At 40.8% G+C, this 18,797-nt stretch overlaps 1 protein-coding gene across 1 annotated transcript in view; it reads right to left on the bottom strand.

Annotated features, from left to right (window-relative positions):
- KYNU (kynureninase) overlaps positions 1-18,797 on the bottom strand; it is a 100,663-nt gene that overhangs the window by 35,147 nt on the left and 46,719 nt on the right. The window contains exons 7-11 of the mRNA XM_090045825.1: positions 18,452-18,523; positions 16,985-17,059; positions 15,066-15,212; positions 5,963-6,061; positions 5,169-5,242 (exon numbers count right to left, since the gene is read on the bottom strand). Coding sequence (XP_089901951.1) covers positions 5,169-5,242; positions 5,963-6,061; positions 15,066-15,212; positions 16,985-17,059; positions 18,452-18,523 — 467 coding nt within the window. The remainder of the gene's footprint in view (positions 1-5,168; positions 5,243-5,962; positions 6,062-15,065; positions 15,213-16,984; positions 17,060-18,451; positions 18,524-18,797) is intronic.

Consider the following 18,797-nt stretch of genomic DNA (forward strand, 5'->3'; position numbering starts at 1 on the left):
GTGTTTACATTTGTTGATGCATTAAAAATCTTAATCCTACTGTTCTTAATATGTATGACAGTAGATATAAAACATTTTTAAATAGGTATTTCTTCTTATGCAGCCAACCTCATAGCACAGCTTTTCATGGATTATAAAGTCTTTGAGAACACAGATCTTCATGTAATGCTTCTTGGCTTTAAATGTGGATATAATTTTAATGAAAACATGCCACTATTAAAGAGCTATTAGACACAGAGTAGAAACTGCCTTTGATTTTGTTCACTAACCAGAGACTTATATGATGTTTTTAAAAAAAATCTAATTTTAAAAGAAAATTGAAAAAGTATTCCCTTTACATTAAAGTGTCTTTTAGGCATGGTTGCAACCCACTTACTTTTAAAATTATAAGCATTCCCTTTTTGGTTGTATTGCATATATAACTGAAAGCAGCCTCCAAGGAGAAGTATTTTGGATCTGCATGGGTATGTGTTAATGGGGTTTAAAATTATCATCATTTACAAATTTCTCAGTTACCTGTTTCGCATAAAATTAATTTAACTGACTTTTGTCTGAAGTTGCACTTCAACTAAGTAGTGAGATATAGACTATATCTGCGTTTTGTTACACCTAGCACAAGGCCCCTGACTAGAATTCCTAAGCTTTTCAGATTTTATTGAAATTCTCAAATAGTGAAACTGAAAATTTAATATTAGTAAAAAAATTTCCTAAGATCATAAGAAAGTAGGACCTGGCAAGGTCATCTAGCCTAGCCCTCTGTGCAAAGCAGGATCATGCAGGACTAAACCATCCCAGCCAAGTGTCTGTCTAACCTGCAATGTTGGCTACCCTCATAGTCAAACAGTTCTTCCTAATCTTCAATTTAAACTTCCTTGCTGCAGCTTGAGGCCATTGTTTATAGTCTTGTCCCCTGTGGCCATAGATAAAAGTCCATCTTCATCCTCTGTATAACTACCCTTCAGGTATATGAAGACTGTTACCAAATCCTCCTTTCACATTAAATAACTCTAGCTCTTTGAGCCTTTCCTTATAAGTCATGCTTCCAAGGTCTCTAATGATTGTTGCTCTCCTGTGGACTCATTCCAATACGTCTACATCGTTCTGTGTGGAACCTAAAACTAGACACTAGTCAATAATAGCTTGTTAATAATCACTTCCCTTGACACTTTACAGGTTATACTCCTGTTGATACACTCCTGGCTGGCTACATACATCCAAATAACATAGAAGAATTTTCATGGGTTTATTCTGGTAGAAAAACTTACCTGCAGATGCCTGAACAAACGTTCAAATGCTGAGTCCCTGTGCAGTGCTAACACTGCACAGCCAGCGGGCTTTTATGCACACATATCAGCATGCTCTTTAGGCTCTCTCAGTCTGCCTGGAGAGAGATGGCAGCAGTGCACAGGGCTGGCAGTTAGCTAACCTGTACTGCTAAGAGTCAGACTGTGTCTCCCTGAAGCAAAATCTGGGATTGTAAAAGGGATGTGTTCTGTTCCCAGCTTAATTGAAGTATGTGACCGCCGGGTTGCAATCCCCCTTTCTCAGGTAGTTCTAGTCCTGTAGGCAGATGTCACTATCCTCTTGGGACCACTGCGGTATCGGAGAAGTGATCTTTTGCTCGGGGCCCCGACCTTGTTCTCACCCACCACGACTTGATGTTTTTCAGTGTCAAGGCCGGGTTGCAGCACGCTTTGTGGCCCAGGTTCCTCGGCGGTCACATCTCGGGGCTCCGCCACCCCTGCACCCCGGCCGCATGCCCCCTCAAGTGCGTTCTTCTTCTGTGGGCCTGATTCCTTGGTGGTGGGGTGTTATTCCCACTTTCCTTTTCCCTGTTTGACCCAGTATAGGGTGGCAGCACAGGCTTGGACCACTCACAGCCCCTAGGGCCTATTTGTATGAAACACTCCCTCAGCTATCCTAGCTAGGGCATCCGATATAAGACCAAACAAAATACTGTGACCAAACTTAAAGCCTCGCTACCCGGCCCTTTTGCTAGCTGAGGATCCTATCTGGACCTCTCCAGTCCTTCTGTGCAGCCCCTGGCCCCTAGTCTCCCTTGGACCCCTCCAATTTCCTAGCCTGGTGGTCCGGCAGTAATTCTGCCCTGATCACTCTCTCTCTGAGCCCTCCCAGGTCTTCTTCCCCCTTGGGGTCACTGTGTCTCTATACCACCACCCTGGCACTCCACCTGTGGGTCCAGCTGTCTTCGGGTTCATGCCCTGTCAGTCCCTCCGTGGCCATGCTCCCTGCTCGTCTTTGGTCCGGCGCCATCTCCAGCCATGCTGTTAGCCTCTGTTCCCTTGGAGCCATGTCATCAGCTGCCGCCACCGCTTTTTCTCTTTGAGGAGCTGGCAGCTGCTCCTCTGGAGCTCTCTGCCCCTCTGCTGGAGGAGCTCCCAATTGCCCAATCCTGGGGCTGTCTGCCGCTTCCGCCACTGCAGCTGCCTCTTTTAACTTTCCTGGCTGGCGTCCTTCCCTGACGTCACTGATTGGATGCACCTGCATAAACATGCGGCTGACACGCTGCGTGGAACCTTTTGGCGGCGGCGTACGTTTCTCCTCCGGTTCTGCAGATAAGCCTTGTTTTCTAGTTGTCTCCCTGGGACAAAGTAGTATCCAAGAAAGAGTGGAGGAGCAAGAGTGGAATACTGGAGGACTTCCCTGAAAGGGTGAGTTGTATGGGCATTTACTCTCACAGGATAAACTTTCCCAAGAATGATTTAACCCTAGCTTTTCCCAGGTTATTTTTCTCCTGGAGCAGCCATTTTTATTTTGGCAGAAAAAGCCCGAATATGTGCACACTCATTGTTTCTCCTGGGAGAGCAGCAACTCTCCCAGAAGAAACTGAGTGTTTTTAAGAGGTCCCAGTATGCTGTTGGCCTTTTCTGTAACAACAGCACAATTCAAGTTATCCATCAGTAACCCCCAGGTCCTTCTCTGCAGTACTGCAAACTAACCAGTGGTTACTCTGTATCTATGCATACTCTTAGTCCATCCTAGGTGCAGGACTTTGTTGACTATCAGCTGGTTGACTGAAGACAGTTTTCCCAGTCTATCAAGGGCATTCTGGATCCTAGCCCAGTCCTCCAGAAAATCTGCAATTCCAACCACTTTGGTGTTATCCACAAATTTGTTATTTATGTGCTCAGTACCACCATCTAAATCACTAATGAAGGTATTAAACAATACTGGATCCAGGAGAAACCCCTGGGGAACCTCACATGGTATCTCCTCCTAGTTAGACATTAAGCCATTTGATGACTACTTGCTGAGCATGATGATCCAACTACCTTACCATATTTTCAGCTAGTCCATATTTCCTTAGCTTGTTAATAAGAATTAACTTATTTTTAGTGGGAGACAGTGTCAGAAAGCTTGCAAAGAAGAATTTTTCCAACTCTTTTAGTTGGTTTAATAAGCGATATCAGATTTACTCAAAGAATCTTATCTGCCTATGTTCTTGGACCAATATGGCTACAACATATACCCTTGCTAAAGTAAAGTTATAGCATATCTATTGCTCTCCCTCCTCACATGTACAGAGCCCGTCACCTTATCATAGAAGGAAATCAGGTTGGTTGGACATGATTTGCTCTTTGTGAATCCATAGCGGCTGTTTTTTATCATCTTGTTCTTTTCTAGGTGCTTCACAACAGATTTCTACTCCATGATCTTTCCAGGTATTGAGGTCAGACCACCACATCTGTGGCTCCTTCTTCTTCCCTTACTTAAAGATGCCCATTATATTTGCCTTTTTCCAATCACCTGAGTTTTCACACTACCTCTACAGGTTCTCAAAGAGAACTTGGATCTGAAATTTCTTCAGTCAATTCCTTGAGTACCCTGCGGTACACCCTACCTAGCTCTACCAAATTAAGCACACCTAGATTCTCTAAGAAATTCCTTCTGCCATTATCTTAGGCTGTTCAACTCCTTCCTTATCTTTGCTATCAATTGAGCTCATCATCTGTAGCTGACCCACTGGAGTTCTGTGGTGAACCAATGGCAAAGAGGGGAGTGACCATAACACCTCACTCCCTGGGTTTGCTCTTTCTCAGAACAATACAATTTGGGTCACAATAAGACAGTTAAACAATTCCCAATTAAGAGATATTGTCATGAAAGTCCATATGATTCTTCTTCTTGATTTTATGTTTTATTATAGATACTGAGAGGATAAAACCCTAATACTTCTTTGCCACCAATGGGGCTCCCAGCAGGCCTTGTGATTTGCATATGTGGAGCTTATGCCAGGAAAAAGTTCTTATCTTTGGAGTCTCTAATTAAGTAACCCTATTCATTTCAATGAGATTATTTCCATGAAGAAATATTTCTGAATGGAGCCTGTAAATTCAACCTATCTTTAGCACCCTTCTAATATTTGAAATGTGGTAAGTTGGACTAATATTCCAAATTCTACCAAAAATATCATTATTAACAATAAAAATCAAGGGCTGAAAACCAAAATGGAAAAAAAAAAATCTCATAAACTTCTGAGAAGCAAAATTGTGGAGATGCACACAGTTCTATTCCTATCCCTTTAAGAAAAAAAACCCTGCAGGTTCTAGGTACATTCTTTTAAACACTCTGTTTTATCCATTTATTTCCAAGAGTGAAAATAAGAAAGTTAGCTATCACTGAAGCACAATGTGTTGATATACAACAAGTACCTTTGTTTATGCAAAAGAGATGGGGTAAACTGCAATCTTGCATCTGATTGCTTCCAAATTTGTGGACAACACATCTTCAGATATACATCTCTAGTTCTAACCCATCCTTAAGGACTCTTCCATTTCAAATACACATGAAAACTTGAGAGGAACCCTTTAATTAAGAGGTATCAGCGCATGTTTTTGAGAGTCTCACCCAGATTAGGCTACTTCTCTTATTTCCTTTACCAAAGACAATAAGATGAGGAGATTTCTAGAATCTGAGGCTAAAAGCAGCAGCTTAGTAATGTTAGAGTGCTATTAAACCTGAACTGTAGTCCTTTTGGGGGCTTAGACCCAATCCTCTCAAACTTTATCCAGCCTTCAATGTTCTCTCTTTGGCCTGTCAAACAGCATTACCACAAAGTAACAGACTTTAACAGAAAGAGAAAAGTGTTTTCTATTTAAATTTTATAGCACCTCTGTGGAGTTTCTTGAACAAGCAGGGATACTTACGCTGGTTTTACAGTCTGGGAATGTTTCCTGTGAATATAGGCACCTGCCAGGCCTCCTGCTCCAGAATTTAAATACTGTGAAGAATAAATTAACATGTGTATACTTTGTTCTCATTATTTCCACCTCCCCTACCTTCCATACTCTATAAAACCAACGATTTTATATTTCAGTAGGCTTTTAGTTGAGGCTCTGGCCTTGCCTATTATCTCTCCAGGGCAAAATATTTTTAAAAAAATTGTTTCTTCATTTTAATCTTAAAAGCAATTCTACCCATCCAATGCCCATCCCAAATCTGGATAAAGGAAGGTTAGTGTCAGGAAGGGCACCTGGCTGTAAAAACCTCTGTCAAATCATGATGATGAAGATCTAAGATCTAGGAGAGCCAGGATCTGGAAAAGCAGACAGGTAGATAGGACAAGTGAGGGAAGAAGAAGTTTCATCTTAAAAGCATTTTGTCCGAGTTATGTGTATTTATACAAATGCTTAAAAAATACAGGTCTAAGAGTTGGAAATCCTAAAATGTCAAGCTTAAGCATCTCTCAACAAAATACTCATGTAGCTCATCCAGCCAACCACAACTATCCACTCATTCTCTCAACAACATATTCATACAGCTCATCTAGACAACTACCCATTCAGTATCTCAGCAAAATCCTTTAGAATAAGAGGTTCTTTATTGAATGCTCTGAAGTCAACAAGTTTGGGTATTTGGACTAAAGTGGCAAAGTTTGGGTCCTATTCTGAACCTGTCTGCCCGTAACTGAATGATTCTCAAACACTAGAGCAATGCTTACCTTGTAGGAACACCAACAGGCAAAATCTACTCCCCAGTCATGTAAATGAAGTTCTACATTACCAACAGCATGTGCCAGGTCAAAGGCAACAAGGCAACCCTAAAGGAAAGAAAGATCTGTGATAAATTTCCCCAAAAGATAAAAAACATAGAATGACTGCAAAAAAGCAACCTTATAGCTAGCATACCTACCCTCTATACAGCACAGCCATTAAAGCCACCTTTGTTTGATTTATCAATGCAGACAAGTTTCCTGGGTCACGCACATATATAAACCGTGAATTATTTTATTAGTTGCTGTTTAAGGACATTCTCATATAATTTGGACACTCTGGTTTAATGGACTGCATTAGATAGTTTAGATACTACAAGGCTCATAATCTGTGGAAAAGGCATAGATTATGTATAGATAATAAATAATTATCTTGATAACTGTTTTTTATTATTTGTATACTAAGCTCTTTTTTGGAGGTACTAAACACTTGAAACTGTCCTTGATTTTGTAGTTATGGGAATGTAGCACTTCTGGAAATATGTTTTAGAGTTTTGAAACAAATGAAGTAGGATCACATACAATATTCTGAATTTTAAAACCTGTTGTACTTCTTCCCGTAAGTATGTCTTATTCTATTCCATGAAAAAGTTATATGATGTTAATGATTACAATTTGCCTAGAAAACTGAAAGAGTGTGTAATGGCTGAAGAGACATAAACTAGTTACATTTTACACACAAAATATCCACTAGATGGCAGCATTTTTTAAATTAACAGCATTATATAAAATTGTACCACAATGCTACGCCATTTATTAAAGTGGAGAGAGATGATACTGCATTTTGTGCACGGACTACAAATTAAATGTTGTTTTGCATTTTACTTTAAAAAACCACAAGCAGCTTGCTTGAAAGCAGCATGGTAGGAATGAGAGTGAGAACACAAGACTCCAATACATCTAAGCCCCATAATAAAACAAAGGGATTTTTATAATCTTCTCTGCTGTCTGTTTCACAAAAGAAGCCTCAGCTAAATTATTAAAACAATACTTTAGTATATTTAATCCCCTCTATAAACTACCTATCTATTCAAATGAAACAGCATTTATAAAAAGCCTGACATGCTAATTCTAATGAAGCTGCAAATGAAGTTGTCAGACTACAAAGTTATCCCAAAGGAAAGTGATGAACTCCCAGGACCTTATCTTTTGGCTGATATAAATATTAATGATGGGCAACATGCAACAAGGTTCAGAGCTCAAATTTGGTTCTGATAAATGTTCTGGCCCTAGTATCCTGAAAGCTTTGTCTACACAGGGACAAAAAGGAAAGTAAAGACAAATCAACTGAAGCTGTGAAGTTAATGCACAGAAGTTAAATTGCATTAAATCCCAGTGGGAACCCATTCACTCTGAAGTAGTGGCCTTACTTCTGAGGATTAAGCTATGGCAAACTCTGCTTCTGAAAGAAAGTATTCCCACTGTGTTTAATACACCTTAACACCTGTACATTAACTTCTTCACAGCTTTGGTTGATTCTACTTTAACTTTCTTGAGTGTCCCCATGTACACAGACCATGAGCTAAAGTTCTTCTAAGCACTATCCATGAGAATCTCATCAATTCCATCAATTTCTATATTCTGGAAATAACTTTTCCTGTGACATTTCAATATGTCTAGTCTCAGAAGAAGCTAACCGATGGCCGACACCATGTTAGCAAAAGTACATTAAAAATACCATGTTTGAGTTAAGCTATACTTAACTGAACTGGTTCACCTATCCATAATGAATATAACAACTTTCAATCAAGAGCACATTTCAAATCAAATAAGCAGAGAACAAAAATGTTTGTATTGTGTCTGCTACATTATAATGAATAAGAAGTTCACAGAGGTAGGACAATAGGCAGGCAAGGTTCATTGTGTAAATGTAATATCTTTTATTAGATCAACTAAATAGAGGTGGATTCATAGATTCTGGAAGGGACCTTGCAAAATCATTGGGTCCAGTGCCCCTGCACTAGGCAGAAAAATCAACTGGGGTCAGGTGACCCCAGCAAGGTGACCATCCAGTCTCCTCTTGAAGATACATCTTGAAGGCAGGATAAGACACTTTAGGCAATGGAAAGGCAGATTTTTTTTCACCAGAGGAACACTAACGAGACTGAAAATATGAAATCAATACTAACAGACATCTTTCATGATCTTGAGAAATCCCCTTGCTGCACCTCCGAAATAGGCATCAGGTCTGTGTCAGGAGGTGCTCTGTGGCACTTAGTTCTATAAAAAGCCTGTTTCACTTTACATGCCTAAATGGCACACACAAAGCAGCCGTTTTTGTCACTTACACACAGTTTAGGATTTTGTTTTACTCTGCAGACGAATAGGATCATCTTGCATACATAATTTCTTGAAGTGAAATGGAGAAGAACCCTACCATGTTTTAGCCCAGCTACTTACTGGTTAGGCAACTGTGTATCCAGAGAAGTGGAAACACAACCCCTCATCCAGAGGACTTTTAAAACTCTGTCTCCTGGCTGCCAGCAAAGCATTCTAACCATCAGGCTATGGACTAGGCATTATTCAGAATCCTTCTAACTCCTCCTCTTGAACCTGGTCACCTAGGCACCTAAGGGAAGGAGATATAAGTATGCAGAAAGAAGACCAAGCCAGCATGTGGGTGGCTTAGTGAAACGGATGCTAATGAATAGTAACTACAGGGTGCAATGTGTCAGTTTCAAAAGGAAGGATGGAGAGTACGGCTGTGCAAAACAGCTATGTTTTGTTTCAGTTTTGGATTCGGCCTTTTAGGAGGACAGTGATTTGTTTCGGTGTTTCGAATCACTATTCTGTTTCAATTTGGCCGAGTTTGTTTCAGAGTTTCGACGCTGTTTCGGAGACTTGGATTGGCCAGGGAGAGGCAGACACAGCTGAACAGCTGCAGGTTCTCCCAAAGCTCCTCTGGCTGTGTCTGCCTCTCCCCAGGCTGGGGGAGCTGCAGAAAAAGCCCCCATGGCTGCCCTGCCTGGCCCCATCCCCCTCCTGGCACTTAAAAAAAAAGAAATAAAGCCCCTCACTCACTAGCTGTACTAGTGGTGATCAGGGCCTCTGGGCAGGTGCGCGCGCTGTCTGGGAGCTGGGGCAGCTCCACCTGTCACCCAGAGCCTGGCACCACTCAGCCTCAGGTGCTCCAGCGCCTAAACAGCATGCAGCGCCCTGCTGAGCCACACTGCGCATGAGCCATGGGGCAGTTGCTACAGGGGTGCCAGATGGGGGAATGCCCTGCACTGCATGGGGTGGCTCTGCCACAAGCTCTCACAGGCCCTGATCACTGCTGCTGCAGCCAGTGAGTGCGGGGCTTTTTTTTCCTAAGTGCCAGGAAGCTAGGGTCGGGTGGGGGATGGGGCCAGGCAGGGCAGCCATAGGGACTTCTCTTGCAGCTCCTCTAGCTGTGCCTGTCTCTGCCCTAGTGGGGGGAGCCATGGGAGAAGACCTCATGCCTGCCCTGGCCAGCCCCAGCCTCCCAGCTCTTTAAAAGGACGGCCATGGGGCTGTGCTGGACTATTCCCAGGGGGCGCCTCTGAAGCACTCCAAAACATTTCCAGAATGCTTCAGATGGTTTTGTTTAATTTCAAAGATGTTTTGGAGCCTTCCGTTTCATTTTGGATTTGGTGTTTTGGGCACCAAAACAAGGCGAAACACCTCTAAAATTGAACGGCTGCCAAAATTTCACACATTCTAAATAATGCCAACAACGTATGGCCTGGTAGCTAGAGCACCCTGTTCGGAAGGAGAAGCAAATCCAAACACTCTCTGGGTGTCTTGCTCCCAGGTGGAAATGTCCTCCTCACAAAACTTATTGTGTAAAAAATGTGATGGCCCTTGTCCAACATCTAAACACCCACTAGTTAATGGATTTTTCCCTAGATACAATATTGGGATGTACAAACAGGGAAGAATTGGTGGGGAATGTAGTAGTGGATGGCAGTTTGGACAGCAGTGACCACGAGATGATTGAATTCAGGATCCTGAGGAAAGGAAGGAAGGAGAGTAGCAGAGTAAGGACCTTGGACTTCATAAAAGCAGACTGACTCACTCAGGGAACTCATGGGAAGGATCCTCTTAGAAGCCAGTCTGAGGGGGAGAGGAGTCCAGCAGAGCTGGCTGTACTTCAAAGAAGCCTTACTGAGAGTGCAAGAACAAACCATCCCAATGTGCAGGAAGACAAGCAAGTATGGCAGAAGACCAGCTTGGCTTAGCAGATAACTCATCAGTAAACTAAATCACAAAAAGGAAGTGTATAAGAAGTGGAAACTTGGACAAAACTAGGGAAGAATTTAAGAGCATTGCTCAGGCATCCAGGGATGATGCCAGGAAGGCCAAAGTGCAACTGGACTTGCAGCTAGCAAGGGACCTGAAGGGTAACAAGAAAGATTTCTACAAGTATGTTTGTAGTAAGACAAAGATCAGAGAAAGTGTTGTCCCTTACTGAATTGGGGAGGTATCCTTGTGACGGAGGCAGAAAAGACTAATGTGCTCAATGCCTTCTTTGCCTCAGTCTTCACAGGCAAAGTCAGTTCCCAGACTACTGCACCAGGAAGCAAGCTGGGGAGGAGGTGAGCAGCCAGCAGTGGTGAAATAACAGTTTAGGGACTGTTTAGAAAAGCTGGACGTGTACAATTCCATGGGTCCAGATGGGATGCACCTGAGGGTGCTGAGGGAGTCACCTAATGAGATTGAAGAGCTTCTGGCCATCATCTTTGAAAACTCACAGCAATCAGGAGAGATCCCAGATGACTGGAAAAGGGAAGTGCCCATATTTAAAAAAAGGGAAGAAGAAGGATCCAGGGAACTGCAGACCAGTCAGCCTCAACTCAGTACTTGGAAAAATCACTGATCCTCAAGAAACCCATTTCTAAGCACTTGGAGGAGAAGAAGGTGATTAGGAAGAGTCAGCATGGATTCACCAGGGACAAATCATACCTGACCAACCTGAGTGCCTTCTATGATGAGATGATTGTCTCTGCAGATGCAGAGAGACTGGTGGGTGTGGTGTACCTTGATTTCAGCAAGGCTTTTAATACCGTTTCCCACCACATTCTCCCAGGCAAACTAAGGAAGTATAGGCTGGATGAATGGACTGTAAAGTGGATAGAAACATTGCTAGAGCATCAGGCTCAGAGAGTAGTAATCAATGGCTTGACATCTAGATGGAAGCCAGTATTAAGTGAAGTGTCCAGGGGTTGGTCCTGGGGACAGTTTTGTTCAATGTCTTCATCAACAACCTGGAAGTTAGCATAGTCGGCACCATCAGCAAGTTGGCAGATGACACCAAGCTCGGGGGAGTAGTAGATATGCTGGAGAGTAGGGTTAGGGTTTAGAGTGACCTTGACAAACTGGAGGATTGGGCCAAAAGAAATCTCACGAGGTTCAAGAAGGACAAGTGCAAAGTCCTGCACTTAGGATGGAACAATGCCATGCACTGGTACAGGCTGAGGGCTGACTGGCTGGGCAGCAGCCCTGCAGAAAAAAACCCTGTGGGTTGCAGTGGACAATAAGCTGAATATGAGCCTCCTGAGGTCCCTTCCAATCCTAAACTTTCTATTATTCTATGACTCTATGTACCCTGCCTTATGTGCATACTTGAGTGAGCACATGCTGCCACAAACTTGGCTGGCCAAGTCTCAGCTTTTCTCAGCAGGCTCAGTGGGCTTGCATGCTCAGAGCTCAATTGCCAACTGTGTGTAAGTGCCAAAAAGTGCAGTTACGTGACTGTAGAAATGCCATTTACATGCCCCAAGTGAAACAGAATTCTGCTGTAAGTGTCAAGATGCACACATTTCTGAAACAATTTGCACTGCACCAGCCATGTAAAAAGGGAAGTTATATGGGAGTGTTGTTCCCTCAAGCTAGAGAGACAATGGGGAAATCTCCATCTGATTTTGGCAAAGAAGAACCTGTGCTTCCCTTCCCCCCCTTGCCGCCACCTCTTTATGTTAACCTCTGAAAGTCATCATTGGGAAATGTCTGAGTAGCTGCTGATAACCAGCAGGTAGCAGCTCAGCATGGACAATGACATTTGGGGAGAGAGAGAGATGACAGCTTCACACAAGCAAGGCTGGGACATTTTAGAAGCAGAGACAGGAAAAGAAATGAAGATGAAGGATCTTAAAGTACTTCCTACTGGGACTTGAGAGATTAAAATACTCTACATACAAGATGTAGCAATCCACAGGAAGAATTTTCTACTGTAGCTTGATTAAAAAAAGTCAATTTAAGAGGTTACTCTCCTTCAAGTTGGGCATTTCTTCACTGGTACAAACAACTATAGGGTTCCCTTATAAAAAAAAACAAGGGCATAAATTCAGACAGGAACTAGAGCAAGACACCACTCAGCCTGTGCCCTGCTGATAAGAATCTCTCACAATATGTAGTAATTTTGATTGATTTGAGAGACCCAAGATGGAAAAATAGCCTGAGGTAATTTTTCAAACTTAATTTAGTTCATTTAATATTTAATGATTTAATGAAGCTGTCTGCACAGAACTTGCACTCTGGAAGGAATCTCAACTTAGCACCAAACTTAGGAAAGTGACTTAAAAATTCAAAAGGAAATCAGGAACTTAAAGCTGTAAATAAGTAGCCTTAGGCTTCTTAAAATACTTTTTGCAGGACTTTCTGACCTTTCAGATCTGTAACTAAACATTGATAAGACTGCTCTAAGCTATAAGGATTGAGCATTGTAAAGCCATTATATGTAAGACTTTTTCCTCTGCCATATTATTTGACAGTACTATTCAGTGTTTGGGGGTTTTTTACATTTCCTTTTTTCCTCCCTGTCTCTTCTTCATTTCCTTTTATCCTTTTCTACTTTTTTTCCGTACTTTACTTTCTATTCACCAAGTAGTGTGGGATCATTTGTCATGCTCACCAATATGGTCAGTCTTGCATTTTGCTTTGAACATGATTTGATTAGGGCTTATTCCAGTCTTTCTTTTTACACAGTATTCCAAATATTACAGCCTTCTTTCAATAATGTTCTGTCTTGTTTTTAAGATTTTCATTCTGAACTACCACATTTCATCATTCTGAACAAATTGGGAAGGATATGTGATCTTTAAGATAGCCGGGCAATGAGAATCTGAAAGACTAAGATTAAGAACTGGAGGGGGCAACATGGGAAAGTGCAGCCTGATGAGATACTTCAAGTCTTTCATTACTCATTTGGCTGCTAAATGCTATAGGGCTGATGCCCTCAGAGGGTGGAGATTGAATCAACAAGCTCTTCTTGGTATCACTTCTTTCTTGTACAGGCTTATCTTTAACTTTAATCCATCATGTGTTACTTCATGCCTACATTTATTTCCAGCTCCAATAGAACAACAGCCTCTTTTATAAAGAAACAAAGTACAGTAGTATCTGGGCACATCAGCTTTTGTCATCCCTGTAATCAGAGGGCAATGCTATGAGGTTCAGTTCAAGGGTGCAGTTACGTGCTACATTTAGGTCATATTACAAGCAGTTAAAAGGGTACTTTGGGCAGGGGTTAATTCTGGGCCATGCTACCTAACTCGTGCCAAGATAACTTCAGTCTTCCCCACAGAAATTAAATTGGCAATCCTCCAGCATCCCAGGTTGCATTGCTTCCAGCCTCCATACCCCCTGATCACCCAAACAATGATGGAGCTCAGGTATCCTGGCTCTTAGTTATGCCCCTCTTTGCAGCCTTCTAGTGGCAAGTCAGAGCTGTGTATTAACAGTATTAACTCTTAATGTGCCACAGTTCACATTAAACACCAAGTAACAATCCACACATGTAGTATGGTCTAAGTATAACATGTAGCTTCACCTTTATTTGCATTAACAAGGGATGTGATACTCCTCAAAAGAAAATGCTATAAAAGTATCATAGCTAGAGCTATATGGATCTAAAGCACACAGATGTAAATTTACCCGAGCTGATGCAAGGAAATATAATGTGTGGATCTCTGCACCTGTCAGAATTGCTAACGATCACTTTTCCCTCACAGTTTCACTACAAAGGAGAAGGCAGAAAAGTTTTTAGCCATCCCAGGCAAACTGGCATGACAGATATTGGCCACTGAGTGCTCTCATTGCAACTAACTTCTAGATCTCCATTGGTTTCCCAAGTTCTTGCTGCTTTCTGACACTAAAATTTCCTCCCTTGCCTCCAGAATAAAAACTTTCCTGTGCCAAGATCAACAGGAGCAAAAGGTAGCCCGATTCCTCATGTGAATCAGGAGCACAGTCCCTAAAGGGTTAGAGCATTAGCTCTTCCACAAACCAGCTAGATGTCTGTAACTTTAAGTATGTCAGTTCCTTGAGTATTTTAATCGTAGGTCAGATAAAGTATGTCCAATAAAAGGATGCCCCTCTGGAAAGTCTACTGATCTCCTACTGATAAGAACATTTAATTAAAACTCTATCTTCTCCTCGATTCCTGAGGCAATCAAGATGGTTAAAAGAATGCACTAACACACATTTAAAGAGTAAGTCTCTAGTACACTGGCTGCAACTTCCCTGGACTGAGTCATTGAAAACTAGTCATCTTGTGAAGGTGATGTACTCTGTATCCTGCCTGTCTCCTGTTAACTGATTAGCTGAGTCAGAATGCTGTCAGCTCCATAGGGAACTCACCTGCCCTGCTGACTGGAGGCAAAACGCGGTGATAGCAGCTGCCAGTAAAGGGGTGAGAGGAGAGAGCAGCACAAAATACTGCTTTAATAAAAAAATCTAACGAAAAGGTTGTAGGTTTTAAATAGATGTTGGGGGCATGGCTTCCCTCTTTACTGTACCCCTTCAATCCAGAGTCTGAAAGAAGAAATTTGTAGAATCCAGTACATGTGAATACCCTTTCTATAGAGTTTTTTTAAAGCCAACAAATAAAATGTCTATATCAGGGATAATTCTTTATGACATTCTATAGATCTCTAGAGAAATTTGTATGGAATACTATTTAGTTTTTATTAGAATCCTATAAGGTTTCGTAACTGTTCAGTACAGTTCCACAGAAAAGATATCAGTTAACTTTAAAAAAAAAATCTTTAAAACTAGTGTTAGAGGAAAAAAAAACAACTTGGAACAATTCTACCTTTTCTTGACCAGCCTTTGTTATTCTGGGGATGTCGAACAGCTGTCCTGTATAGTACTGCACACCACTGAACAGAATTACAGCAACAGATTCCCCTTCCTTCTCAATTACAGCAAGGATATCTTCAATTCTCAAGGTCTCCTCCCCCTAAAATATAGTTAAAGCACATATTTTACATCAACCCTGGCAGTAATGAAACTGTCATTTCTTATTTCGTAATCTATATTTTACTATGTGCCGTGCTGCTTGCACAGGGAGATCAAGAGTGAATCTCTGGCATCCCTGGCATCGTAATGATCTACAAAGGTAAAGCCACGGAGTAGCCTTTGAGTAGGTTATTGGAAAAAAGAAAAGGAAAAAAATCATTAGCAAAATTATTTTGAAGGTGGCAGAGTCTTTAAAAAGCCCATTCACTTCATTTTCTAGCCTGCTTCACTCTCCTTAATTTTTCAGACAGTTTTAATTTACAGTATAAAATATCCTGGTGCAAACAGCATATATAATGATTTTTATGTGGCATTTGAAATTTGTGACACCCACGAGACTTAAAAGCTGTCTATCAATCTAACTTCTTACTTTTCAGATGCACTCCATATCCCATAGGATGCTGTTACAAAAATCTGCCATATTTATATATTTTTTACAAAATAAATCTCTCATCATCAAAAGTATAAAAAATCTGAAACCTTAAGGTCATTAAATATAGAGAAATGTCAACAAAAAAAATCTCAGTTTTGTTTCTCTACAGCATAACTACACCTCCTCCCACACTTCTTCCTAGCAAGGGATCATACAAAACACACCATCACCCAGGGATCAATTAGGCAGTGAAAACTCAGAATGAAATTAGTCTTGCTGCTGCAAAAAAGCTTGGGTAAGATTTGTTGAATTTGAAGTAACTGCTATTATCTCAACAATCTTTGAACATCTATCAAGGATTCAGAAGTAGACTCTCCCCTCACAGGATGACTCAGTTTTTAAAATCAAAAGGTCATCATCAGTTTTATAGTCAGGTGGCAAAGTTCTTAATGTTGAGAAAGTAAGGTAATGCAATCTTTCAAATTGATCTGAATTATATATTTCTCAAAGCAGACCTTTTCCTTAGGTTCTGATAATAAAGACACAGAATGTCGCCTTTATTGCAGTGTTTTAAGCCAGGAAACTATGAGGAAGACATATGCTGATGCTTCTGAATTATATACCAGTGAACTGCAGTCTTTTGTATTCTCTGTGGAGCCTACTGTGTTATAGCAATCAGAAAATATATGATAAACAACTCTCCTGTAAAGACTTTTCTTCTTACAAGAAAAGTCCATAAATTTAAGCCAGATGCCAAGGGTAATATCTGACCTTAAAATAAGAGAAATATTTGCAGGACACAGAACAGACAATTAGTAGCAATTTGTAAGCTTGTCTAACTCTAGGTACATAAGAGACATTAAATCTAGAAGGAGAGGCAGGTATATAATGAGGGGTAACGTGCTTTGGAGTAGTGGTGCCCAAGCTTTTGGCCCTGAAGGCGGGATGAGTGGCACAGGGTTGGCCCATGGGGTGGAGTGGGGAGAGGTGGGTTAGGGGTATGAAGTTAGTCTGTGGGCCTGATCTGAGCACAGGACACAGTTGCATGCTCGCCTTGTGCACCAAGAAAGGGCCATGTTATCCAACCTGCAGGGCTCCCCCCGAGTCCAACATTTTGACAGCAGGTGAACCACCACTCCCATTCTTCCAAATTTCTGGACCTGTGGGGAGACCTATGGGCCAGGTGACATGGCTTCATGGGCTGCCTCCAGCCCATAAGGCCAGAGTTTGAGCACCACTTCTGTAGAGGTCTTGGAAGAAGATATCACCTCTCTTTAAACACTTCTACATAAATCAGTATTATCAAGGAGAGAAGACTTATATTTATATTTCTGACTAACCTCTCGGGGCTGTATCATGAGCATGCATTTTTCCACATCAAGTCCATGTAGTTGAAGCTGAGATTCAACAACATACTGAAAAAAGGTTTTACAAACCACGTGTTAACATAACTAAATGACCATAAAACCAACAAACACTTTAGAGGTTTAGAAGGTGATTTGAAAGTATCTTTATTAATCGGTAATATTCTGGCTTCATTGAATCCTGATGGGCCCATTCTCTCTACTCCCATGAGTTTTAAGGAGACCAGAATTTCACTCCTTGCCTAAACCCTTCATGAAAGCATACACAACAAATGAAGGTGTGATTGTGGTATGTGCTAATACAACCATGACAGCGTAATTGAGCCAGCATTATAACAATAGCAGTGAAGAGACAGCAGCATAGGCATTACTATGTGCTGGCAACTAGAATACAAACTCTTCAGTGATCTGGGCTAGGTATTTTGGCTGGTAACACATGCTAAAAGCTAGCATGTTCAGTTTTGGCTGACCCTGGTACCTGGATGAAGTTAATACAAGTATGCTAACACATGCTACCTTTCACATTTTCATTTTGCTCTGTTGATATTTTCAGATGGCACTGAAAATGTTGAACATTAATTCTGTCAATAAATGCATGGTATTGGTAAAGTTTTGGAGTCAGTATCAAGTATAGTTAAGAAGAAATAATCTGAAATTACAGGGCTTGGGTGTAAAGCAACTGAAGTTGCATAGGTTATAACTGGTGTCCAAGATCCATAAGTAAATGGCACAAAGTGTAAAAATGGAGTTAGTGAATGAAGGACTAGTACAAATGCTAAACTCCATAGCTTACACTAAAGACAACTGAAAGTTTACACAACCATGCTACCATCTTTGCTGCAAATAGCCCTGTGAGTAATATCTGGAGTAATTTTATAGCACTTTAAAGATCAAATTTCTTATCAATTTCCAAGAATTTACTGAGTTGATGATAAAGCAGCAGTTGGCTACAAACCCAAAGATTAATTTGTTCTAAGCTCTGATGCACAGACTATTGTCTGCTATTTTATAGCACACAAATTATGTTTGAACTAGTAATCTAAAGTGCTAAGAACAAGCATTTCCATCTCTGTCTGGGGATATATAAGTGTTAATGTTGTGAGTTTGTATTGATTTGGTTTCATAAAGTAAAACAGCAACAAGAATTAATAAAACATTTACAACTTCAGTTGATTTAGGCCAGCAGTTTGGTCAATGTCTTTAAAAAGACTAATAAATCAATGTACCCATTCAATCTCTTCCTCTTGTAAAACATTTTTTATTTGAACAAAAGGAATAAAGCTACTATCTGTAAAATATGCTGAACTCAAAAGCATTTGACAGATTTTTTTATTGTAATGTTACTTGGACAAGATGAGCTAATAAATATTCAAATCAGGCTACTGATGCTCTTTCCAAAAATATGATTAATAATATAAATATAGTAAAATATTAATTCCTTACGTGGTCAGAGGGAAATGCTTTGGCTTCTAGAAGAATTTTATAGCGACTTGGAGTAGGCTTAAAGAAAGATAACTGTTAACAACAAAAAAAATGCTGAAACATATATCCAAGCAATTCACCCCAGTGTATGACTTAAAATATTAATATTATACATTTTAGTAAAATATATCACAAAAGGATCACAAAAAACTTTAAAAAATATTAATGTAAGAATGCATTCTCACCTGTAGTAGGAAACCTGATTATGAGTGATACTGTACCCATTTCACAGACTTGTTATAAGTGCCACAGAATTTAACAGTGAAATCCTGGTTGCAATAAGATCAATACCAAAACTTTTACTGAA

Source organism: Crocodylus siamensis, chromosome 4 (genome assembly GCF_052110815.1).
Source record: "Crocodylus siamensis isolate JL-2025a chromosome 4, ASM5211081v1, whole genome shotgun sequence".
Classification (NCBI taxonomy): Eukaryota; Metazoa; Chordata; order Crocodylia; family Crocodylidae; genus Crocodylus; species Crocodylus siamensis.